This window comes from Chroicocephalus ridibundus, chromosome 3 (assembly GCF_963924245.1).
Source record: "Chroicocephalus ridibundus chromosome 3, bChrRid1.1, whole genome shotgun sequence".
Lineage (NCBI taxonomy): Eukaryota > Metazoa > Chordata > Aves > Charadriiformes > Laridae > Chroicocephalus > Chroicocephalus ridibundus.
In genome coordinates, this window is record NC_086286.1 from 106,271,553 (window position 1) to 106,297,963 (window position 26,411).

General features: G+C 39.4%; 1 protein-coding gene across 3 annotated transcripts in view; it reads right to left on the reverse strand.

Moving 5' to 3' along the window:
* ARHGEF10 (Rho guanine nucleotide exchange factor 10) overlaps positions 1-26,411 on the reverse strand; it is a 109,234-nt gene that overhangs the window by 32,269 nt on the left and 50,554 nt on the right. For all 3 annotated transcript variants that reach the window (XM_063330353.1, XM_063330351.1, XM_063330354.1), the window contains 5 exons: positions 23,760-23,935; positions 7,050-7,165; positions 5,296-5,423; positions 4,712-4,812; positions 3,351-3,472 (listed from right to left, as the gene is read on the reverse strand). In XM_063330353.1, the coding sequence (XP_063186423.1) occupies positions 3,351-3,472; positions 4,712-4,812; positions 5,296-5,423; positions 7,050-7,165; positions 23,760-23,935 (643 nt within the window). The remainder of the gene's footprint in view (positions 1-3,350; positions 3,473-4,711; positions 4,813-5,295; positions 5,424-7,049; positions 7,166-23,759; positions 23,936-26,411) is intronic.

Here is a 26,411-nt window from a genome sequence, read left to right on the forward strand (position 1 = left end):
CTACACACGTGTTGTGCCCAACACGTTCCTTATCTACCCTTACAGACGTTAAAAGCCAAAGACTACAATTTTTCTACCTGATCTGCTCAAATGCTTCATGACCTTTAAGTTTTTCCAAGTACCCAACCTAACCTCATCCTTGCTGTAATCGTTAGCCTGTTACTTCTCCCAGCCACCAGGTACGTACTTCCCTTCTGTATCGTCCTTTTACGTATAATGTCAATATATGCTGTGACCCTGCCTGAGTCTCCTCTTCATTAGGCTAAATTAACATTATCACTTCATTAAATTTAAAAATCTTTAGAAGAATTTATTTTTTTTTTTACTCATTTTTAAAACTCTTGATTACTAATTATCACTTTTCAAACTGGCATCTCTCCAGCAAATTTATCAGCTCCATATATCTGAGTGCAGAACTTTCTCACCTGAACACGCTATTCTAGCAGAGCTGTTAGCAGCACCACACCATGATTACCTCTTCTGTAGCCTGTTTGTACACGTCCCGTTGATTATTTGCTCTTTGTAGTAATATTACATTCTTAACCAATCCTTAGCTTGCTGGTCTATTAAAAAAAATACTTTGAGAGACTTTCTACTCAACCACTTCCTCAATCTGTACTTGTGAAGCTCTTTATTTCTGCCTGAGCGCACCATGTGTCTCTCCTACAGACTGTCATCCCCTTTTGTTTTCCCACCCGTCAAATTATTTCTCCAGGTGCTTTACTCAATTTGAACGCTAATACCATCATCCGTAATACTCCCACCCTCTCCCAACTTCATGTCATCGTGTTACTGTCAGTAAATTAATAACCATACTCATGATTTTACCATGCAGGCCATTTAAGAAAAACCTGAAAGCTACACCAGACTCAAGATCTATATTTAAGTCCATCCCGCCTCTGAAAATCATTCAAGCACCAAGGCTCTGAAAACAGGCATTTTTATGAACAGTCATGGATTTCTATTTTCCCTAATTCCCCTAATATCCATGGCAGAGCTCCCTAAAGCTTATGTAAACACTTTAAAATATATACAAGCAATCTATAACTGTGTAGAGAATAAAAAGGTTTCTGATGAGGTGTGATACTACATTTTTAGACAAGATTCTCTATAATTCAGACTAACGTTCTTCACTCAGACATCAATGTCATTGTGATTATATTGCAGTACTAGAGACAATAAGGTTAGTAACAACTTAGACAACTTCACCATAACCTGGCAACACCACCTCACAGCAGTGAATAATTAAGAAAAAAAGGAAATGAGCAAGCATAAGTTGAGTTCCAAATTCACAGCTGACTTAATTTTCAAAAGTGTAAAGAATTTCACAAATCTCCCTGATGACAACGGGCATCACCAAGTGATTAGCAGTAGTAAAAAATAATTTTCTGTACTCACCAAAGCAATTCTCTATAAGGATAAAAGATGGAAACGGACAGATGAGAAAAAATAAAAAAGAGCTATTTGTGCCAGTCTTAGCATGTTACATTTAACACATGCTGAAGATATCTACTTGTAGTGGTGATTTACAGTAGCTGTGACAGCTAAATACATCACTAGTGAAAGAAAAGACAGCCTCCGCACTGGATATTTCTGGGGCTGCTTGTTACATCTCTGTGTTACTTTGCATCTTAATCAAAACCGATGATGTTTTTCCATAGTTAAACCCCAGTAGTTTAGCTCTCAGTCTTGATAGAAGCTCTTTGCCTGGGTTGTAAACTGGCTCTGATGGAAGAAGTTGCTACAGGCTCCCTAACACCACCTGAAGCATCACACAGAAGGATAACAAGCAGGATCAGCCAAGCAGAGGGTCTCTTCCCACCCCAAGCTGGGGCCTGACACCCAAACTGCAGCTGAGGCTGCAGAAAACCACCAATAATACTTAGATGATCTTTTCCAGTAATATCAAGGATTTAGGAGCATCAGGCGTTACAGCCGGGCTCACCCCCATGTTATCTTTAGGAGCTGCAAAACTGGCAAAGTTGACCCAGAGCTCAGGCAAATACTGCCACATTCTGTGTTCTCCTGCGGTGACCAAGGCAAAGACCACCACCCAACTGTATGGGCAACAGACTTTCCTGTCCTTTCAAAATTAAGTAGATCCTGTTGTAACTTGATTGCAGGAATTGAGCCTGGGCCTTCAAGGCTCATGGCAATAGATTTATAGGACTTACAGATGCATTGGCTCTAAGGAAACATAAATATTTTAATTTTCTGCAAAAAATTAAATTAGCTTGGTTATTTCACCAGTGGTGACTTTTTTAAAAAGTATTCAATACAGAAAAAGCTGACTGTTTAATAAGACAAGAATGACTATGGTTATATGGGAGACCGGAGACTTTCAGTAGACTTTTGGATGCTGTAAACGGCAGCTCCGCTCTGAAAACCAGTATCGAGGAACGGCTTGATTTAACACCATTACACATGTCAAATGCATTTCCAGCTAGCAATTATTTTCCCCCAACATCCAGGCCTGTAAACTCACACCAGAAGTGAAGCTGCCAGCTGAACTTCCCTCCTATGTAGGCTGTCCTAGCAACGAGGGTCCACAGACTTACTGCTCTAAGCAGTAGCCATGCAATGATGTTAATTTAACATTGGGATTCTGGCCATACATATACAATTTAATTTCCACCAGTGTTTTTGCACAAGCCTAACTGACTGACGGTCAATAAGAAATCCTGTTGACGCTCAGGAAAAAAAACTGTATACAGCACCCTTCTCTTCCGTCTGCTGGTTGGGACATGCCATACTTATTTTCATTAAAGCCAGTAGTCAATATGACTTCAAACTGACACATTACTTTAGGAAATGAACCATTAAGACAATATCTGTATCCCTATTCAGAACAGAACTACATTTTATATAAGACCCCATAAAACTGACTTTTAAAAATTAGTTTAAAACTATCACTCTTCGTGCACTAAGGAAAACCAGAAATTTGAGTATTCAACATAGTTACAGCAGTACAGGACAGCTATCATGGACATCAGATTCCTGCGCTCTGTAAGCTGCAGGTTACTTTGGAGCCTCAAACAAACCCTTGGAAACCTCAAGACCAATTCAAAATTCACAGCAGTTCTGTTTTCATTGAGTGATGAGCTCACATCTGAGAGTGAATGTCGTACTATACAGAAGTAAAGACTATGTTCCTTAGTGCCTCAAAGATTGCAGTATTTTGCATTCCTGTGACCCTCTTGGACCTTCCATTGCTACTAATGTTACACCAAGGTAGTAACTCAAGACAATTAATAGATGTGAACTAATAGATGTATTTACAATATGGTATTTTTTAGAAGTTATATCACACAAGAAAAACAACTGTAATCTCATACAAAAATTCTGTTCACCTTAAACTCCTGTTGCTTGGCCATCATCACTGGCATGTGTCTAACAAGGAGAGGATGTTTCTCCTTTTTGATTTGATTCCCATCATCTTCTACACAGAACCAACCTAACAGGTTATCCTCCACTGTAATGGAAAGAACAAAGAAACATCCCACAATACTTTCAGTGAATAATCACTTACACCTCTCTACCGGAATAGAAAAGAATTCTGTTAGGATCAATTAATACTGATCAGGCTGTTCTTATGCCTTACATATGCATAAATGACAATGTAAAACTATGAGCAAAACTTCAATATAGTAGATTACATACATATTGATAATGCACAGAAACCCCTTACGCCAGCAAAATGTTAAGGGTGTTCTCTTAGTGATCTTGTCAGTAGATTATTAAAAGAGGAAAAGGCGCATCAAACCTCTCCACAGACTCTAGGAAATCTGTTTTGCAAATAGCATTTTTCTGCCTGTATAAGTGACATCACTACCAACTTCTCCTTATCATAATTATGAGGATCCTCCTCCTGGAATGATGGAAACATCCATTCTCTCTTCTTTTGTTTTTATTATTTTGCCTGCCTTCAGTGAGAATCCGTAAAAGCACTGTATTTTGAGGATGTGCTGGTGAAACTTGCTTTTTAGCCAATGCATATCCTCAATGTTTCTCAACTTAGGCGTTCAAAATCCCAGGTAGCTTTGGAAACTTATACCCTCTGTGCAAACACAGGAGACTAAGAACTTCACACGACAGCACATTCTTTATCGCTCCCACTTACATCAGGTTTGTTCGCAATAATCCCTCCAGTGAAGACTACAGATTTATGTTGAAAAAAACTCCTCCCAAAAAACTTCATTTTGACATAACCAACTATAGAAATATTGCATTATATTAAAGCTACACCCATAAATTTATTTCATGCTTAGAAAGCTAAACGAATGAACTCAACACCTTTACTGATATTTCCTAGCTAAAATCATTCTGAGCTAAAACTGAGAAATTTGAACTTGAAGTTCAAAATTTAAAAAGTTCGTAAGATCTGAATAAGTTTATAATGGAGTAACTTCCTCAACCGTCTATCCTGTAGTGTATTTCTTGATGATTTAGATATAACAATTAGTAATGATTACCACAGACTTCATTAAAATACTGTAGAAATTGTTTTCCTTCATAACGAAATCCACATCCTATCTATAACATCAATACTTTGTAGTGATACACAATCACTACTATTTACTGTACGGCAATTTTAACATCTGCAGATAGATTTTCACAAAAAATACAATTTTCTCAAAAACAAAAAAAATAATTACACTGTACATTAGGAGCTATCTTAACTTGATAGGAAATTTAAGTAACTAAGAATTACCAAGGGCCAGTTTAGCCATTTGTAAATTGTTGATCCAGGACTGTTTGATGGCAGGGGTAAATGTATTGAACACAGCTGTAAAGAAAGTGGGACGCCCAGACCTGCAAGACAAAAAAAGAAATAAAAAGAGCCACTCTAAATGCATGGAGTATGAGATACAGTCAAGGCTAGAAATGTTGAGCAAGATGAAACTTCATTATTTTCTAATACTTAGATAAAGACACAGCTCCAATATTAAGCATGCAGGCTATGATATGCCATATGCCCGTCTTCCTATGCTTTACATGAAATGGTATGAGAAGAACACCCTCCTTGGTGAAGGAATAAAACAGCGTCTCTTCCCTATTAGCTGTCCTTGCCATGGTTCCTCTCTTCCTTCTTGCATCTGGAACACAGGATCGAGGAACAGGAGAAAAACAATGCTGCCCTGGAACATGCAAGCTGTGGCATGAGAACAGAAGTCAGAGGCTAACTGCGGAGACAGAAGAGGGGGAAGAGCTACAGATTCCCAACTCCTCCCTGGTACATCAGTGCCTAATACGTAATCCCATTTAGAAAGTTTTGTAATCAAGATTACTACTGACTTGTCCTGTTTTCCTGGGAGTTGCAGCTGAATTCTACAGCGATCTGCCGCTCTGATTTCATCTTCTTTTTTCAAAATCAGTTTTTGTAAACCTGAGGTCCAGTCATGGGCTACAGATTGGTTTAAATTCTGAAAAATTAAAAAAGCTAATATTCAATGCCAGCCTACTGGCCTATTTCCAACAGGCTACCTAAGGTGATCTCTGCATGTAACAAACAATTCCTGGCACCTGGGCCTCAGTTAGTCCACATTTTAATCATGAATAATTCAAGCTATATTTGTAAACACATTTCAAAAATATCTGTAAAAAGTTTGCTAACATATTTTATCTGATGATTTAATCTCGCATTGCTCAGAGTTTGATGATACACAAACAACATTCCCAAGCGCCTGTCAGACTATGAAATGTAAATTTGAATCAGGTGTACGCACAACCCTTTTACTTCATTTCAATGAGTAGTTATACAGAACCCACAAATTCTGTCTTTAAAGAAAGTCTCATGAAAACCTCTACAAATCATACTGCCAGTATGTTTTGGTTCAAATCTTTGAGCCAAAAATGTTTACAGAGCCATCACGAAGGCTGTCTGTGTGGCTGGAATCTGCTTAAGCAGCACGCTGGAAAAATAACCCTCTGCAAGCTGAGTGTTCGGTCACAGAGGGTAAAAGCACACCTGAGTGACACTTACAGAAACAATAGTAATGAATATTGATACACAAAAGTACACTAGTTTTCCACAGTCAGAATTTTATGAAAATTGAAGTCTTTTTCAAAAATAGACAAGCTGACCTCATTCCCCACTAAACTCTTCTAATTATCTTACACATCTCTACCTGGAAACACTGAATTTTACGTTTTCAAAACGTATTTGGCTCTGACTGGCAGTACAGACAGGAAGGTTTTGTATATGTTAACAGGCAAATGTTTTATGGTATCTGTGCTATACATATTCCCAATAATGCAGCTGAAATTCACCATTAAATACTGGTGAAATGTTGTCCAACAGTACTGTTTCCATAAACTTCCTTCACAGTACATATTTTTACAAAACATTATCTTTTATTTAATGCCCTTGACTCTGAAGGCAAGATACCCCAAAAGAAACTCAGCTTTCAAATATATATTCACACACACATATATATATTTACAGCCTATGGTGGCAGGTAGGAGTTAAAAATTGTGCCTAAGCATACATAAAGAATATTTAAAAAAATAGCATCTTTGGCTTTTGTTTTAAGTTTTAAGACTGCGGAGAACTCATTCTGAAATTTGGTGTTAAAGTACTTTTTCTGTTTGCCAGAACATAAGCTAAATAAAAGGGATGGGAACAAGGCCAAAACAAATTACTTTCAAAATTCCAAGCTCAAAATAAGAGTTTGGATGGGCATCAAGAGCTTCCTCCAAACAACCATCCTCCTACTACCTTGTCTAACTGCAAGAACCCAATTTCTTAAGATCAAAATGCAATTCTGTTTCCATATAAACTGATCAGCTGCTGAGCAAATGCAGACAGTGGTAGCATCCACCCACGCTTAAAAACAAAAAAGAAAAACAAAATGCTGTTTTTTTACAGACAGCTGTAATGCCACTTATAATGCTAAACAGTGAACTGTAAATTAATTACTAGAGGTAAAAATTATTACACTCTTTACAGAGAGAACTAAAGAATGTCTTGCACAGATCCTAGGGAGAGGCAATTATGCTACTTTAAAACAGGAACATATTTGAAAAATAAATCCAGCTTTGTTTATTACCTGATAGTTTCCTTTAAGGCTGCCTATTAATTGACTAATTTGACCAACTACATTCAAGTCATGTAAAAGGTTCTGCAGATCATGGTACAGTTGCCCTGGTCCCATATAGAGCTTGTCTAAAATGAATAAAAACATAAGGTTATACATAATAAGATGATGTAATTCTTAGTTGAAGGAGAAAGCATGGAAAAAGATAATAATATTAACATATATTGCTATTTCTTAACACTATGAAAATTAAGCTTATCAAAATTGGCAACGCTCTCTTTAGAGTGTAGGGACAACTAATGCGCTGTTTGCAGCTAGCGTCTTCATTGCTTCTGAAAATCGGTGTCGTTTATTTATACATATATCATTGATATTTATTTCACTTTGCTGCTCCAGGTGCTTCCGATGTCGCTGCAGACAGATAATTGTGAAATGCAGCCCAGCAAATTATAGGTAGTAGTATGTTATGACATATTAGTTTTGCATGTATAGGCGTTACCATAGGCATTTCCTTTTAGCTCACCTTATCATTGCCTTTTAGAGTTACAATTAAGATTCAAGTTTGTTCATCGAGTATGACAGAGAGCATTACGTGTAGTTTGAATAAGCATGCACTAGAACTGCAACTCATACCAAAGCTTCACAAGACAGTTCTGGACCATGTATCTACATCCTAACTCTCATATGAGCCCGAATATTTCACTGAAACACTTTTATATTGTATTGCAGTAATGGTTACGTGAAAAAAGGATCTGCATTGAAATCAGCAACAAAACAGCAGCAGAAATATTTTGGCCTAACCATCAATATGTACATGTGTTTATAAGGTAACACTACCTCAGAAACATATTCCAATTGGTATCATAAGCGTTCTATTTAAATGCCCCAAGCTGCACAGCCTGCTAATACACTCTGACTCCAAACACGATGTTAGGAACAGGATGGCTATATAGCTCTTGCGGAAACACTCTCCCTCTCCCAAAAAAACCCCACCCCAACTTGTACAAAGTCAGCACGTTTCCCTCTGGCTGAATCACAGGAACTGGGCTGGATTATCTTTCCAGGAAATCCCTGCAGATTATTTAGCTCACGTAGTGTAGTATCCAAAGTACGGATCCTTCACCCTCACCACACCTTTGGAAGCTAGTCTGCAGACAGCAAAACTCCCCTGGAGCAGAAGGATTTCAACCCTTTGTTGGCAAGAACATGATTTAAATGTTTGGGAGCAGGCGCACAATCCATGCCACTGGGTCTGGCTGCCAGGGCAGGATGGTGCTGGACACAGTGCCACTGCCAGCCAAGACGCCACTGGCACCTCCATCCCTCAGTCTGCTACAGGGACCACAGTATAAAACACAACACACCAAGCACAAAGCTATCAGAATAGCATAATCCGGAATAAATGCGAAAAATAAACACACCTAACAATTATTCTCATTTATGTATCAAAATAACTGTATTTTCTGAAGACATTTTCCTATTGGAGGCATCACACAGATCGAGACCACCACTGGATGCTTTTCTTTAATGTAATTCAGTATATTAAGCTGGGAGTATGTCTTAAACCTTGAAGAGTACAAAATTTCAAGGCTCAAGGAAAATGTTAAGGGTTACTTTATTGCTGAATTCTCCCCTTCATTGCAGGAAACGCAACATAAGCCTGAGATATTACACATCCCCAGAAAGTTTCAAATTATTCTCTTGCCTTTAAATCTTCTGGTAAATTGAATCAATGAAAGGATTTCTTTGTATTGCCCTTGAGCACTAAACAGGGGAATGACCACACTTACTACTATTTACCCAGCCAGAGAATAGATGCAACTTTCATCCACCCTTCTTTGCCTGTTCTGAATGTTAATTAAAAGAACAATCTAGCCTTTCTTGCCCTTAAAAACAAAACAGTCCATAAGAAAAGATCATTACATTCATTGTACACAATGAAAAGAAATGACTGCAAAGTAGACCTGAGAGAAAGAGTTTTGAGATTATGGTCAGTAGAGCATGTTTGCAGATTTGTTTAAAAAAAATTAAACACTTTTCTGGAACTGCTGACTACATACTTTCATTAAGCTTCATTTTCACTTTTTTCAATCCAAATACCTCAAAAATCAACATCTGAAAGTTGTAAACACTTCTCTCTTTGTATCCCTCTTCCGCTACCTTACACCTTTCTTCTTACTAACGCCTACAAGAATTATAATTTGTTAAACACCAGAATCACTAGTTCTGAGACACATCAAAGTGTTGATTTCGATGGGGCTACTTCCAAAGAAAGGGTGGATCAGTGTTAATAGAAGTTTGGTGAAATCTAGCCAAAAGCCATGATAATGTGTTTGGCACTGTAGAGAACACAAATTGAATCATTCTTTCCCCAAATTTCTGTAACAAAAAGATAAATTCTGCAAAACAAAATTTGGACTGATTAGAAGTAACTGGCAGTTTAGTTGAGTTTTTGGCAGAAGTCCAATCACTTACCTGACATTTATAAACTCCACCACTGAACAAACTAAACTGCTGCACTGAAAAAACTTCCTACAAATATTTCTGAAATTTATCCTTGTGGGCTTGAACCAAGAGAAAATTTACAACTACCAGGCTGTGAAAAGCTGAAAGTTTGTGCAGATTCCCTTGTACAGGATGGATATTTTCACTCAAGCGAATTACATTATTTCCAAGTTTTAAATGGATCACTCTTTGCAGCTTCATAAAGACAAAGTTACCAGACATTTCATTTTATTATTGAAAGCAAGTCAGAGAACGGACACTAACCTGCAACATATAACAACAAGCATTCAGGCAACTCTTAGATGCTGTAGGACTTTATGGCATAGCCTTCAATAGAGGCCACAGAGAAAGCTTAAACTTCTTACACAGACGGACTTGCCCTGTGCAGTATATACATCCACCGTGCCTGAAAAGAGCTGTCCTCTACAATTCTCTTCCTGGAGCTTCAAACACTCTTACAAATATCCTTGTTCCAGCCTTGGGCATAAATCTTGAATTTCATTCAGTAATTGTCACCTGAGTCTATTTTGTCTGCATCATGCATATTGTATAAGTTCTTAATAAGTCAAGATAAAAAAGATGCAGTAAGAGTGTCAAAGCAAATAAACTACTCCGGCATCTGAAATTCTGTCACACAGAAAAAACAAACGGAAGTCATTTTAGGCTCATTCGTTAAAGACCATGTTCTTAGCACAGGAAAGGAAGGTAAAAAGCAAATCAATAAATAATTAAAGAGAGCCTGCTTCCATCCTCTGATGTTCTAGAAAAGACAAACATCCAAATTAAGAAGACATTTTAATAGTCAATCGAGTACTAGATCAATAGCCATGGCTAATATCATTCTCTCATGAAGGTCTTTAGTGGGAATAAACAGGAGCACAGAAAAATAACTGGGCTTCAGAGATCAGCACTGATGGACTCATCAGAAGAGAACTCCCTGAGAGCTTACCGCTTGGTTTGTGCCTGGATAACGAGTCACAAGTTATAGCAACTTCACCTCTGAACTGGGTCCTGTCAGGGTTACTCACAACGTCTTTTAAAATAGCATTAGCTTCTCAGTGGTTAACAGAACGTTGGCTACCGGCTGATCTGGATGAGAATTGCCTGAGGGAGGGTTTTTCCTGGGTGGAGGAGGCGGAGCAGGGGGGGCACACTAGTCTGTTCCTCAGATGTGTTTCTCAGTTCAGAGCCAAAGACTGGCTGCTTCAGCCCACACATGTTCCCTGACCATACGATTGCTGGCTATTTTGGGGTGGGTGTTCACTCCTTTTTTCCATAGAAAGCACCGAAAAACTCTTGGCTTCACTCCAAAGCAGACACGTGGTTGGTTTCTTTCTGTACTTTGAAATGCTTCACAAATGATAAAGCCATTTCCTTCCCATTTCTAAGCCACTCGTGCTATCAAGCTCCAGAACAACTTATTTTTCCAATGGGAAAAAAAAAACCCTCCATGAGTTTAAGGAAGGTTCTCCCCAGCTCTCCACATCCTATGTGTTACAGAGGTGTGCCCAGGCAGGAGAGAAGGCAGCGTGCTGTAACCAACTACCACATCTGTGGCTTTGGAGGCAGCGCTTTTTGCATTCCACCTACACATCAAGGGTGAAATCCTGGCCACATCTAAGTTAGCAGAAATTTTTTTTCATCAACTCCTTTGTTGCTAAGATTTTACCAGAGGAATTTGTGCTTCCCTGCAACAGGCAAGTTTGTTGCCAACAACCAGTAATTCATGCAAAATACCTAACTCCCTGTTCAGCATTATCATGAAATATACTCAAGGTTAAAAAAAAAAAAGACAAAACTGCCACTTGCTTTAGAGGGAGGAAAAGAGGTTAAAGTTTAAATTTATTTTTACTGCTATGTAAAAGCAAAAGATTCTGTTTTTTATAACAAGATAAATATATTTTTAATATCTCCTTAGTCGAGATATATTCAAGTATAATACTAACACATCTTCTACCTGCTCATTTCCCAGTGTTACTCTCAGCACCACAGCTTTAAATTCACCATTTTTGCCTAATTCGAAGTAACTCTTCTAATTGAAACAGAAGCAATTTTAGCCCATTTACATCCAGCCATTTTCAAAGCCTGCAGGAAACTCCCTGGGTGTGGTGAAAGTCAGTTTAACTTGGCTGGGGCAAAATTAGGATTTGGAAGGTTATGCATAAATAAATGCATGGAAAAGCAGTGTCTGTGTGCTAGTGCTCGGGGGTGGGACAAGGGGGAGAATTCCCAGCTCCGGCAGCAGGCTGCTTTGGGAGCAGCAGCTCTTCCCCGGCACGGCCAGCACAGCAGCAGCTGCTGTAACAGGCGCTGGCGGATCAGCCACTCCCATGGGATCGCCCTCTATCCGGTTCCTCTAAATTTTCAATTCTCATGGGCACCACAAGCATATTGAATATTGTAATCCTGAACGGAACACGCCCTGTTCTTCCTCTCAAACAATTACTTAGGGACGCATTTATTTACTGTGGTGATTTGTTACTTCTGCACATTTTCCAGTAGCTCTCGCTGCATGCTCCGATTCTCACTTGTGAATTACTAATTTATCACAGATTTATGATACTGAAGGGGAAAAAGAAAGTGACAAAATGCCTAGAGTAGATGCAGTCACCCATAATTCAAATATCTATTCCTGGGTAAGCAAATATAATGGCTCAGGTGGTCCCTTCCCATATTAAACTCCTGTTTATTCCCAATTAGGAGGATTTATTTCAAGTAATATTATTACATAAATCCAAATGGCATGAAATAAAACAAAATCCTCATTCAGCGTACTCTCAATATTGCAACTATTCTTGCAAACATCTCTATATCGTATATCATGCTAAAGCCAAAGACTGTTAATAGATAACAACTCCTGGGTCTCTCTTTTACTGCAAAGTAACTAATCTTGACAAGATCTACCTTGATTATCATTATAGTAACAACCTTTCCCCCTACATGGCTCAAAACCACAGTACATCAATATAAATTGCTTTGGAAAAAGCCATATTGACGTGAAGTGAGAACTGATGCATCATGGAAATTCAAGGTCCTGACAAAGATTACTTTACTTCTGAGAGACGCAGAGCCCTGAAGTCAGAAGCTTATGAATGCCCACACATGAGAAACACAACCAAAACTGAGAAAAAGAGGTGTTCCTGACTATAGTTCAGCATTACTGAGGGGTAACGTGAAATTAATGATACACTTGAAGAACATGCCAGATTTGAAGACTGCTCTGAAAGGCTGGTAGATCCCAAATTTGACTTGCCATTTGCAATCTGGTCTTTGAGGCTGAGCGCATTTGTATTGCTTCCTCCCACTGAGCCATCTGTGTGCATCCAGGCAGCATGCTGAAACATCAAGTGCTATGAAGGGAAGAGATCTGGAAAAGATTCAATCCTCATCTTGAGCATAAAAATCACCTGGGATGGGTAGAGAAGTTATATATGTGGGAGGTAACTTTAAGTCATTGTGTTTGAGGAAGGCATAACAAACTGGTACTTGTACAGAATTATGCACTCAGAACAAATAATAAAAAATAGGCCTCTTCCGCAACATTTAAAATTACATTTAAACCTGAGAAGCTTGTAAAGTGTTCTGGAAAGCAAAGCATCATGACAACAGATGAATTCTTGATCAGTTCATAATAAACTGGACAGATTTCATGAGACTGTTAATATGTTTAGGTTAAAGTACAATGATATAGCAAGTAATATATTTAAAACTACTTGAGTGCAGTCAGAACTGATCAATTGTTTTGTTTTAAATGTGACTTTGATTGTCCTGGAAATATTTCACTGTTTTTATTTTTTTTAATCATGTAACAATAGGCTGACAGCATCCCACTGCTCAGTTTAAGATGCTCACATTTAAGAAGGACAAGAATGGAGACTGACTGATAGACAACATTATACCTGAAGTAAAATAGTTCTCTGAAGATCTTGGGAATTAATTCAAAGAAGGTAACCAGAAACCGTTAAGAAGGCTCAAGATTCAGTTACTGCAATTGAGGAATTCTTCCCCTATATTTGGTACTGTATCCTGCCCCTACAGATACAGTGGTACACAAAACCCACGGGTCAAAAGCTTTACAGCTGTTCTGGGGAAGAGATCTTGTTGAACAGAGGAAAAACATCCTCCCTAAGGAGGTCTAGTGGAACTAATTTTCTCACCGCAAGTAGAAAAGGAGACCTTTACGTGACATTTTCAAATACAAGAAATCTATTTCAGCAACAGATAAACAGAGCTGGCAAAAAAAGACTATGAATATTGGTAATACCAGGAACGTTGTCATTCTGTCAACTGATACTGACACACATTGCTGTTACTTCATCTCCCTTTACAAAACCCTTTGCACCAGAACACCTAGCTTTCACTGGACGGCCAGTGGTGAGGATGCCCTGCTGCACGGAAACCTTCTCTTGCACAGAACTTGACAAATCCAAGCACCAGCTACACACAAGGGAGGCGCCTCCGTACCTCTGGTCCCTTCTGTCTGGAAGTTCTGTATGAGCGTTAAAGCCAGTGACAAAGCAGATGAGATTTTATTTTTAGATGCTGAACTACAAGCTTCCTGCACGTCGCCTTATGTAAGCAAAGCCCTTGACAGCCCCCCCAGCACCACCACCCTCTTATTTGTGTCTTTCCACTTACTCACTCATGCTGCTCCCGTTTCCATAGACACCTCAGAGAAGCACGTGGGTGGGATATGTTTTCTTGTTCCTCCTTTACAAGAGTATGTTAATAGCCAATTGGAATTTCAGTAAAATGAAAAAAAAAAAAAAAACAAACCAACCAACACAGTAGTCTTGTGAATCCAAAAATCCTGGTTTAAGACCCAAACAAGTCCAGAGGTCAATTCAAATTTTATAAGAGAAAAACAGACTTTCTGCATTACCCCTGCTTATTCTTTCACACCAAATCCAACCCATGATCTCCATAGTTCATGCTCCCAAAAAACATGAGCCACCATAGCTCAACTGCAGCTCACCTGAGATTACATCATACTCTCAGGTCCAAACTATACAAATATTTAGAGGGTGGTATCAGTCTCCAGGTTTGGAAAATGAAGCAAATGGGAAGTCAGGAATGATCTCAGAAAACAGGAGCTTAGTTGGCAGCCATCAATGAAAAGCTCAGCCGGTACTCACATGTAGCTTTACAGCAGAACCCTAAATCAGGTGTAGTAACCTAGCGCAGAAAGAAGCGGCACAAACACCAGTATTAAGTGATAAGCAATAAACCCCCGAGATTAACAGAACACAAACTATTAAATTCCGACACGGAGTAAACGAGCCTAATTACCAATACTGTCAAGACGTATCATCATCATCCACCAACATGAAGAGCATTATCATAAACATGAAATGACACTAGTCAGTCTAATCATACTTTAATCATGTAAGCACCTAAAGGTAATCTTTATAAGCTTAATTATTGAATCTGATAATCTGAGCCTCTAAAACTCTTTAATGTATTTATTCTCATTGCAAGACAGGGAAGTTCTTCAAGTCTTAATCACAAAGAACCACGTACCACAAGCCACCCAGTACACATAGAGCAGAGCTGGGAAACAAACCTCCCAAGTCTCAACTCTGACAAAGTGTTTTTAACATGCTTCACCTTCAGCTATTAATACCTTGCTCTCAACTGGTAATTACACGAATGCTGAGACCTGTCTCGCTGTATGCTCATTGTATCAGATCTGAACACCAAAGAAACAAGTTGCACAAAAACTACAGCCCAACCACAGAACTGCTTATTCACACAGCTTGAGCAATGCAAAGATAAAATCAAAATCTTGCAACTGCAAATACTGAGTAAGGTATTAAATTCATAGTACCATACCATTTGCGAGTAAAATTATGCAAGGACACCAAGGAAATGCAAAGCCTCTCAAGAGTGTGAGAAGTAGCTCACACATTGAGAGCGTGGCTTCAGGATTATATTAAACTCCAGCTAATCCTGACTGCGCAGGGAATTTTAGAGATAAAATGCCATAAATATTTTTCCTGCTGACAGAAGCAGCTGTGCTGTGCCAGAGACGAGGAGAGAAACAAAAGCAGTAGGGAACGAGAGGGAGAAACACCAGAGCCTTAATATGCTGACAAGTGTGGACGCCACAGCCCAGGTCCTCAGCATCACACTAGCTGGGACAACCATCAGGTGTCTCCTGGACTACGTACTGACTGCAGGTACGGATCAGAGGAACTCCGGTTCCTGGCTTTGTTCCCACAAGGAAGAAAAATCCTGGATGCAAAGAGACTTTAGAGTGAAAGAAAAGAGGTGCTATGGCCCTTTCGTCTCACAGGTCCCGAAGGGGAAAGCTGAGGTCAGTATGGCCCTGAAAGCCCCTGCCCTCCCTTAAGGGGAGAGAGGGGCCACACGGGACCTCTGGGGTGCACCTGCATGGACACAAAGGGCGAAGAGAGGAACTGGATGCGAGAAGAGAAACACCGACATAAACAGGCAGTGAAAGTACACGTGTGAAGGCATTTAAACAACGCAAGTGCTGCAGGGATCGCAAGACAGGTCTGCAGGTGATTGTAAACTGGCTGAGCTGCCAGAGGTTTACACTGGAGTTCCCGCCACACCATCTGTAACAGCTTATGCAGAAATCATGTTGTGAGGAGCTTACCTCCCTCTTTCATACTCACTTGATTATAGCTGTTTCTACTCAATTTACTACTCTGTGTCAAGACATGGACGAGTTCCCTGGCAACACAGAAAAAGGTTTATAGGAGGTGACCATCAAGCCCTATAAGCACTATATAGAATATGAAAGGCAAAGAGAAGAATCTCATCCTAAGTGGGTGAGACAAACATGTAACACCTAATTTATTCTATGCCTAATCCACCAGCTAGAAACATATATCTGCTTAACAAGTGTACTATTTAATGTCATCTGGTTTGCTCAGCTAAACAGGCTGTTTGGAGTTAGATTTAATGAAAATCTCTGGTCTTTTGTTTGCATATATTAATGATAGTTTACATTTATGAACATAATACTTCTTTAGCGTACAGTATTATTTTCACTAAAAGATTTACATTATTACTCTATACATATTTCACAGAGATGAAAGTTAGGTCAACTAGCAATTTATGCCACATCATCCTTTTTAAAACCTTATCACCAGTGCTAGAGTTGATATGTCACTTAATATTTAGTCTTGTTTACTCTGGACAGCCTAAAAGTGATGATTAAACTGACTTTTTTTTTTCCTTACCCATTTCTATATTTCTATATTTTACAAACCAGTAAAAAACTCAGCTTGAATGGCAGTGGCTATCACAGCAGCACTATCTCTTTTTTTGAGAAGACCTGTCGTTCCACTGAGCGAGACGTCTACAGAAACACAAGTGCACACTGTAGCTCATCAAACATCCCTACCTGTTTCCCTGGCAACACTTGGAGACCCACACAAAGTGACTGCGTGAAGTAGAAGGGAACTCGCAAGAGAGGAATCATGCCTGCACTCCAGCGTTGTGTCACAACTACATTTGACAATAAACAAAGCCCACAGAGATCAAAACCACAGGCGAGTGGAAACGGAGTACAAACGTATCCCTGGAAGCCTGACCAGGAAAGGAGAGGAGCCATGGTTTAGCAGTGCTGAGGTTTAGTCTCAGTTATGAACTGTAAACTTATGAAACAAAAAATAACGCTAAAATGTAGTCATAGACATAAACATGCTACCGTATTTTTTCATTTTACTGTTATCTCTTATGTTCATCGCTGCATGATATATAGTACAGATGGGTCTTGCTCATTTTCTTTCAACCTTTAGCCATATGGCTCAAATTAAATGGTTTTTTGCTTAAGTAATAGGCTATGCTGTGCATGTCTCCTAATCAACATGATAAGCAGCAGAACTCTGCTGACAGGCACTGGTTTACCACCCAGAAACGGCAGGACGCTTAGTTTTCTCCCTTTGCTTCTTCAGAGTCTCTGTAGTCTGGTCTTGTGAAATAAAACTGCTATGAAAAACTTTTACAGCTCACCCTTTTTATTCCTGGTAACCAGAGAACAGACAACTTGAGGTGGTCACTGTCGCTGTGGCACCAAACAGGCATTCGCCTCGGCACAGAAACCGCGTTTCACGATCCATCAACAGTTTGTGTGAAGTGCTGCAAACTCATAACACCACATGCCAAGAGTCTGAGAAACTGAAACTCTGGGCAGTATATTTGACTACTGCTCCTATATTCGCCTTTAAAGAGAAGTGAAATACATGTATTTTCAGTGATTTTATGTACAGATGGATGACTTGCAAGTGAAGGTTGACTTCTGATTCTTCTAGAGGGGAATACAGTATATTTTGATAAGAATTTACAAATTTGCCTTTGACTATACTTTGTATATGTTTTGGAAGACATAATTGAAATATCTCATATTAATATGACATACTAAAACCAAAGATGTATTCTCACTGATCTTTCACACATAGAATCATAGAATGTGTTGGGTTGGAAGGGACCTTTAAAGGTCATCTAGTCCAACCTCCTGCAATAAGCAGGGACATCTTCACCTAGATCAGGTTGCTCAGAGCCTGGTCCACCCTGACCTTGAACGTTTCCAGCAATAGGGCATCTACCACCTCTCTGGGCAACGTGTGCCAGTGTTTCACCACCCTTACTGTAAAAAAATTCTTCCTTATATCTAGTCTAAGTCTACCCTCTTTTAAGTTAAAACCATTACCTTCTCCTATTGCAACAGGCCCTACTAAAAAGTCTGTCCCATTTCACCCATCTTTTTTATCAGAAGCATATGGGTAACATTTAACTTTCTTGATGCTCTTTCCATAAATTCAATCCAACTTGTCACCCATTTTGATTGAATGAGTATCATTCACTAGGATATAGCTATGCTTTCTCAAAAGCCAACAAAAAAAAATACAATCCAATCTCCAGTAAACCAAAACCCAATGAAATAGCCATCAGATAAATCACTTCAAGCTACTAAAGATCATTCAGGATGAAGCAGCCTATACTGGCAAAAAAGATAACATCAGAACAATTATGTGTTAATTGCTTTAGATGTTTACACCATCTAAAATAACACATAAAGACAGAAAATGCATTAAAAATAGTTAGCAATAACCTACTACTTGAATAGTCACTGATTACTCTTTCAATTCCTCTATGACATAACATGATTATCAAAGATACCAATTTACCTGTGGGCACGTTTAAGTGATCTGTGGGCTTCATTAGACTCCCTTCAGACAAATTAGATGTCTGAGGTCCTTTGAGTGTTTAGGGTTCCCACTCAGAGCACAGCATATTTTATATGTGGGGAAACTGAAGTACAGAAGTAACAAGACTCACCCATGAACATACAAGCAAACCCATGACCGAGCAAATACTAAAATTCAGGAGCCCTTTAACTTGATGTTCATTTCCCCAGCTCCGTAATAAATGGGTTACCTATAGCTATCTTGGGGGGGGGGTGGGGGGGTGAGGCTGGAAGAAAGGAAAACAAAACCAATCCAATATCCCAGACATGAATGGTGAATGCTGAATCCATTACTTTCAGTAGTACACAAACAGAGAAGGTGAAATCAATGTGTTTATCAACACAACCGTGGGGAAGAACAGAATTCACTAGTTAACATTACATAAGTAAGATGTGTAATCAAGGAAAGTGTCTCCTTTTGAGCTTTTCAACCATTTATAACCTAGGGTCATCCCCATATTACATAATACTTTTAATGAGTTCTTTTCAGGTCTTAAATCAGTTTTTGTTTCTTCCATTTAGCAACCTCATCTACCATTATAGTAGTTTGCATGAAACATGCTTCAAATACCTCTTGCGGAACTCCATTCCACCATGCAATTCTTCCAGTTCAAGTAAATCAAAACCAAGAATATACAGATTCCTGTTCATGCCAAAAATATTCATCTTTTCAGTACTATGAATGTGGCTGTGCTTCTGTATATGGATCAGTTGGGAAGGAGACGGAAACAACAACAGCCTATCAGAAACAGTATGTGTATTTACTAGGGAAGAACGTTATCCTGCATCTTTCTGCAAATGTTTCTACAGAAGAAAATTACACATCAGGCTTCTTTGGTACACAGAGTTAAGATAACTACTTCCACAGGAACCATCCAGGTGTGATGCCAGAGACTCAAACTCACAGACTTTAAAGCAAGACAAACTCCAATACATGAAATAGGACCTTGCCTGATTTCCTCAGAGAAATGCCATCTGATAAAGATGCTATTATTTTCTGAAGTCTGAGAATGTGGAATGTTTTTTGCTTTAAATATCATTAGAGGAAGCAGACACAAGTTAATATTGCCCTCCACTAGGAAACAATATTAGAACAATACAAATAAAGGACTCTGCCAAGTTGAGACTTCAATCCTTCTCCACATTCGTAACTAAAAGAACTCACAGTCTACTTCTGGTGCTAAGGGAAAACAATAGGAATAAGGCAAAAGCGCATCAGGGACAGGAGCAGCATAACAGAATAATACTCTAGGAAATTGTCCTGCTTTCCTCTCCACACCCTCAGGCCACGCAGTTTCTCCAGCCCAAAGACAAAGGGCTTAATAAAACAGACATGAACTTAAAAACCCCTAAATGTGTTCTCCTCTAGAATTCAAAGACAAGACACTGGTATAAAAAGCAGAACTGGGTAGAAAACTGCAAATTTATCATTTTGCCAAGTGAAAACCAAGTTCATGCAGCCCTTGCTTTCCACCTTAGAAGAGTATTAAAACATGCCCTTGATTTACATGTCCTCATAAAACCTTCCAACATTTCAGCAGTTACATATTGCAGCCTGTATGAGAGGAATTAAAATTCAGCTATTAATTTCATTGTAGCACCCAAAGTAAAGTTTGTATCTTTAAATTATATTATCCTTTCCCACAGCGTGGTAGGAAGCTGAAAGCACCAACTGGATTTAGCCAATAATAAATAGCGAGATACGCTTATGACAGTTGCCTCCTCATAAAAAGGATTTTGGCAGAGAAAAGAGTACCATGATAAGAAAAATGTAACTAGTAACAAGTAATCCTCACAAGGACACAACCAGAATCCATCAAGAATCCCTACTAATCACAGCAGTAAAGTGAGAATTATCAACCTTGTAGGGGTCAAGTACTTAACCTGATGTGCTGCAGATACAATCCAACTTTTCTGCATCCTCCAGAAATGGAAGAGGTGACCCCCCCGCTACTAAATGCTTTTCACAGGACCATCATTATTCTGTATCTTTCCAGTTCCCACAAACTGGAAATTAAAACTGAAAATAAAGTCTGAGACACGGTTCTACATAATGGAAGCAGGATTTTTGCCTGCAGCATCCCACATTGTTCTTGATCATCAGATGTTATTAAAACCACAGTCTGTGAGGCCACTGGGATTTCACCACACCAGTTCCTTGGTATACTCTGAAAACAGAGGGAAACACAACATAACTTTATGACGACTGTAAAGTCATGCAGTTTCAGGCGGAGAATGACAATATTTTGCTGGTAGTGCTTTGCAATTTGTGGTAAATATCCAATAGTCTCACTAATATGCGTTACTACCATTATAAAGATTATGTCATCATCAACTATAAAATGCAGCATCTTGGCGGGTGCAAACAAACAAGCAACAGTGAACCCTTACACAAAGTCTTACGAGTCCTGTCCCTCTGCAGGAAGGCTGTACTTTCTGAGTTTCTGCATTCTTTAGCAGCCGAGAAGACTGGAACTAAGGGGGCAACTCGACAGAATAACTAACACGATTAGTGGTGTCTTCAAACTTGTCTATACAGGCCAATTCAGACAAGTCTGCATTCAGAGTAGCACTGCAGACACAACAGTTCATGCAAATAGCAAGGCTATGCTCCTCTTTCATGATTGGTTATATTCAACTTAGTTGGATTATTTGGTAGAAATGTTTCATTAAAGCTGAGGGAAGATTTATTCATTTGTATAACCAGTATCCTTCATATCCTTTTTAATTCTTATCTTTTGATCTCTTTTATTAGGAGAAGACTGAATTAATACAATGATCAGAGCTTACCAAGAGAACAAATAGTTCAGCTCATCTTTCACCCGTTGAATACCGTTTAACCTGAAAGTTGGAACTACAAATGATGTACAAAGTAATTTCTTTTTTTTTTTTTTTATGCTGTCACCAAACATCATGAAACTGAGAAACCTCAAAGCCAAAAGAGGTTCAAGTAGGTTCTACAGGACTGTTTAGGTGAGAGTTTTTCTTTCTGCCCTTACATTCCACTTCCCATCTGATCTTGCTGACAGGCAAGGATGTGGTCTAATCACCTGTGAAGCTGCTGCACAAAGTTGCAGTAGGAATATTCAGCCCTTGGGGGAACTGGTGGATGAAAAGCTGGACATGAGGTGGCAGTATGCACTTGCAGCCCAGAAAGCGAAACATATCCTGTGCTGCTTCAACAGAAGTGTGGCCAACAGGTTGAGGGAGGTGATTCTGCCCCTCTACTCCACTCTGGTGAGACCCCACCTGGAGTCCTGTGTCCAGCCTTAGAGCCCTCAGTGCAGAAAAGACACGGACCTGTTGGAGTGGGTCCAGGGGAGGGCCATGAAGATGATCAGAGGGCTGGAGCACCTCTCCTGTGAGGACAGGCTGAGTTGGGGTCGTTCATCCTGGAGAAAAGAAGGCTCCAGGGAGACCTTATTGCAGCCTTTGAGTACTTAAAGGGGGCCTACGGGAAAGATGGGGACAAACTTTTTAGCAGGGCCTATTGCAACAGGACAAGGGGTAATGGTTTTAAACTAAGAGAGGGAAGATTTAGGTCAGATAGAAGGAAGACATTTTTTGCAATGAGGGTGGTGAGACACTGGAACAGGTTCCTTAGAGAGGTGGTAGATGCCCCATCCCTGGTAACACTCAAGGTCAGGTTGGATGGGAATCTGAGCAATCTGACCTAGTTGAAGATGTCCCTGCTTATTGCAGGGGGCTGGACTACATGACCGTTTAAGGTAACTTCCAACTCAAACTATTCTGTGATTCTATATTCAACAAGCTGTTCCTCCCACACTCACGTACAAGAGAGACCCCCAGTTCTAAGTAATATGTTCCCTTATACACAGTCCTCTCAGAGTCATGCAAACAGCAGCTGATAAATAATATAAGACTTTTAATCTCATTGTCTTAAGTAGTCCATTAATGCTTAAAAGGAGTTACAGGAATGAAGTCACCCTTGAAACAGAGACATAAGTACCTACAAAAATTTTCTGTAGCTATTTACAAAGGGAGGAGCAAGAAGACCTGACAACAACCATCCTGCAGAATATGGGGGTATCAAATGCTGCAGATGCACTTCAGATCATTCTGAAGTGTAACATTTATGCCTCCTTACAGCACAACTGTGGGAAAATTCATGAGGCCAAGGGTGCAATACTAAATAAATGTAGTGTGGAAATAATGCCCAGAGCTAGAACTGAAACCCATGTAAATTAGAGCCCATTAATACGGATCACAATCTAGATATATTAAATGCACTTGAAAATACAATATTTAGACAAAATAAAGGATATAAAAATAACTCATCACATATGAAAGGCTAGCCACTGAGTAAACTCTTGAAATTCATACATCTCTTGAGGGTAGTTGGCAGGCTTGTATGAGGGATTAACAAGCACAGAAAGAATTTGCAAACTTCAGAGCCTGAGGTCATTTTTGGAGAGAGGCTAGGACAAAATTACCTATTGGCATATTGTTTCAAAATAATTCTTTAAAATTAAAGGTGAAGTTTTTTTCTGAAGCGCTTGTTACTACGTTTGAAGGGTGGGATACTGTGAGCTTGAGAGAAGTAACTTGTGTTACCACTTGTGTCCAGACTCTTATTCCACAGCAATGGGGTGGCTGCTCATATTTGTTGAGAGAAACTTCCTTGCTTTAACTATGGGAGAAAAAAACATATGCTCGACCAGCTACCACGGGACAGCTGGCACACCAGACCAAAACAACCTTTTTGCATGCCCACACACATTCATGCTTTAAAACTCTTTATGCATTCATGCATAAAACTCTAAACTAGGAAAAATACAAGTAATTCATGTTGCAAGGCAGGAGACTGGCTATCACTTTATGCATTCTCACTTTCCAAAGAAAGAGGTTATGCTACTGTTCAGATTACAGAAGTCTTCATGCACAAAACGCTTTCCTTTTTTTTCAGTAGCCCATTGAAATTCAAATATGGATTTTAACAAAAAAGTCAGTAAAAGTCAATAACTCCTGTCACTTACTTGGCTTAGAGTTAATGACGACATTTTCAGCAGAGTGCTGGGGTGGAAACCTGCAGTTCTCTCCTTGGCCCTCACTGCTGCCATACTCTATGACTTCCACTTGTCCCAGCGGCACGCTCCACTTCAGTAAATACCTCTGGCCAGTTGTCACGGTGCCACTGCTTTCACAGGAAGAGCTGGAAGATGCACAAATTATTGTTGTGATGAGCAACTATGTTTCATGGCACGCTATTTATTATTTTAGCTTCTAAAATCCGCTGTTTGTCAGTCTGAGTACCGTGCATAACTTGAAACAAATACATGCATCAGGCTGACTTTTGTGACTGACCTTTCCTGGAGTGCAAAGAGCAGCTATGCAGGTGCAGATAATCTCATTTACAAACAGCATAGGACTGCCAACAACAGTCCCTACGTTTCTATAACAAAACATAAATGACCATCTTTTAAGATCAACATGCTTTTGACATCCTATTACAAGTGCTTAGGATGACACTTTGGCTCCATATTTTCCCAATTCTTTTTAAACGGTGCTCAAAAGAAGTAACCGCTACATTTTGGGAAGTATGGAGGATGGGACCTTTGAGTGAACACCGGCAGCAGGACGGGTAATGTAACCTCCCAGGGGCTGAGGAGCTAACATTTCTGCCGAGCCCCACAGCCCAGGATGTTCTTTACAGCAGACCTTTGCAACTGCTGTGGCTCCTGAGAGCAATTCCACATCAGTTGCTGCCAAAGGAAGCGTGTATCGCAACAGGCATTTCAGAGGAAAGAGCACACTGAGGAAGCTCACTGGAATAGAAATGGCATTAATACTCCTTTTTCTTTGTTTCCTTCATTCCCTTATTCACATTCAACCACATATAACAAACATTTATTACAAAGGACAAACGAGATGTTAAAGTGAACAAAAAAGGTTTACTTCACAGAAAGCATGACTGAAATAGAGAAGTCAAATGCTCGGGAAGAATCAGCAAGAACGGTACTAGCTGATGATCAGCTAGTCAGCTACCTATTTGCAACACAGTCATACTTTTGTTTCAATGAAGAGGCAAGTATGAACAAAAAACACAAGTGCCACAGCTTAAGTAAATATTTATCAACTCTTGATCTAGTTCAAAAGAAAGAAAACAAGACTAGGCAGGACACAGCTGTTCAGTCACTAGGGATAGCATCCAGCCTGTCCAACTCCTGCTACTTAAAAGTTAGGTCTCCGGTTCGAGCCGGTCATCTAGACTACATGTGAAGAAGGATCTTCTAAGGGTCATGTACTCTGTAGAAATACAAATGTTTTGCCAGCTACAGAAAATTAGTCCCCAGGCTCCTGGGACATCTGACTGTTTCTGTAAAGGTTAGACAAAAGGTGGTTAAGAAAAGTGAGCCGATACACACTGCGGAGCTACACGTGCATGTAAAGCGTCTGAAGAAGTCTACAGCTCCAGGGTAAATGTGCAGGCATCACCTTGAAAACCACTGCTGTAGCAGAAGCCTAGCTTAGGAAAGATGCCTAACTTCTATACAGCTAAACTGAAGAGAAATAAAGCTCATCCTGCTCAAGCTGAACAAGCAAGTTGTACATTCTATAGCATATGTTTATTTTGAACAAAAACTTCTGGACTGGATACAGGTGTCATATGTGAAATCTGGCAGATGATTTCCTTCAGCCCCTAACTATATTTTGCATGACAAAGGTAGTTTCCTTCTGCAGTAAAAACCTAAGAGTGGTCCATGAAATCGTGGAGGAATCCTAAATCCATGCACAGCTTGCAGGTGTGCCCACCTGCAACTGAACACCCCAAGAAAGTTACAAACCCTTTTTTTGCTAGTGAAAAAAAACTAAAAGTGCACTCCACTAGTCTTAAAACCCCCTTTTTATATAAATAAATGGGTTAGAAAGCAAACCTTAACTGGTGAAGAAAATCATAATTAAATTTTTCAGAGACAGCAAACCCATGAAACCTGCATGCCCAATTACCATCCCAAGGGAGGTTGCTCAGAACCAGTTAATGCCCACAGAAACAACAGTGCTGTGACAAACGGAACTGCTGACTTAATAAGGAACCCAGGGAATTGGCATAATCATGAACTTTTCACATGGAAATGGAATATGGACTGCACATTGCTACTTCAGGGACAAATACAGAAAATCCAAGACGATGACGGTATGGGAGAAGATAAAATATAAACAGTTAAAAGCAATTTTCTTGCAAACAACAGTGAGAAAATATGCAGGTGTTACTAAGGAACTGCAGAATTTGTAAAAGAAAAGAATCACACAATAATTGACACAAATAAGCTTGCTCATTTTCTGAAGCACAGTTATTACATGGCACTTCTCACACACTAACATGAGAGCAAGCATTCACATGCTTACAAAAATATGAACTGTATTCATACTTCAGTAATAAAAGAAGGTATCGACTTATATTGTGCTTAAGAAAAGCTGTTCTTGGAAGACTTTAATGGTCCACATTTTCTCTGTCAGAATGCACCATCACATAAAGCAATTTATGATACAAGTAACATCTGAATGTGAGTGTGACCTTGGCATACACAGAGTTAAGTAACAGTAATAACTACAGCCAACTAAAACACAGAAGGCCCTACGAAAAAATGCTTTCTTCAAAGCACCTCAGCTTTAATCCTTCAGTGTCT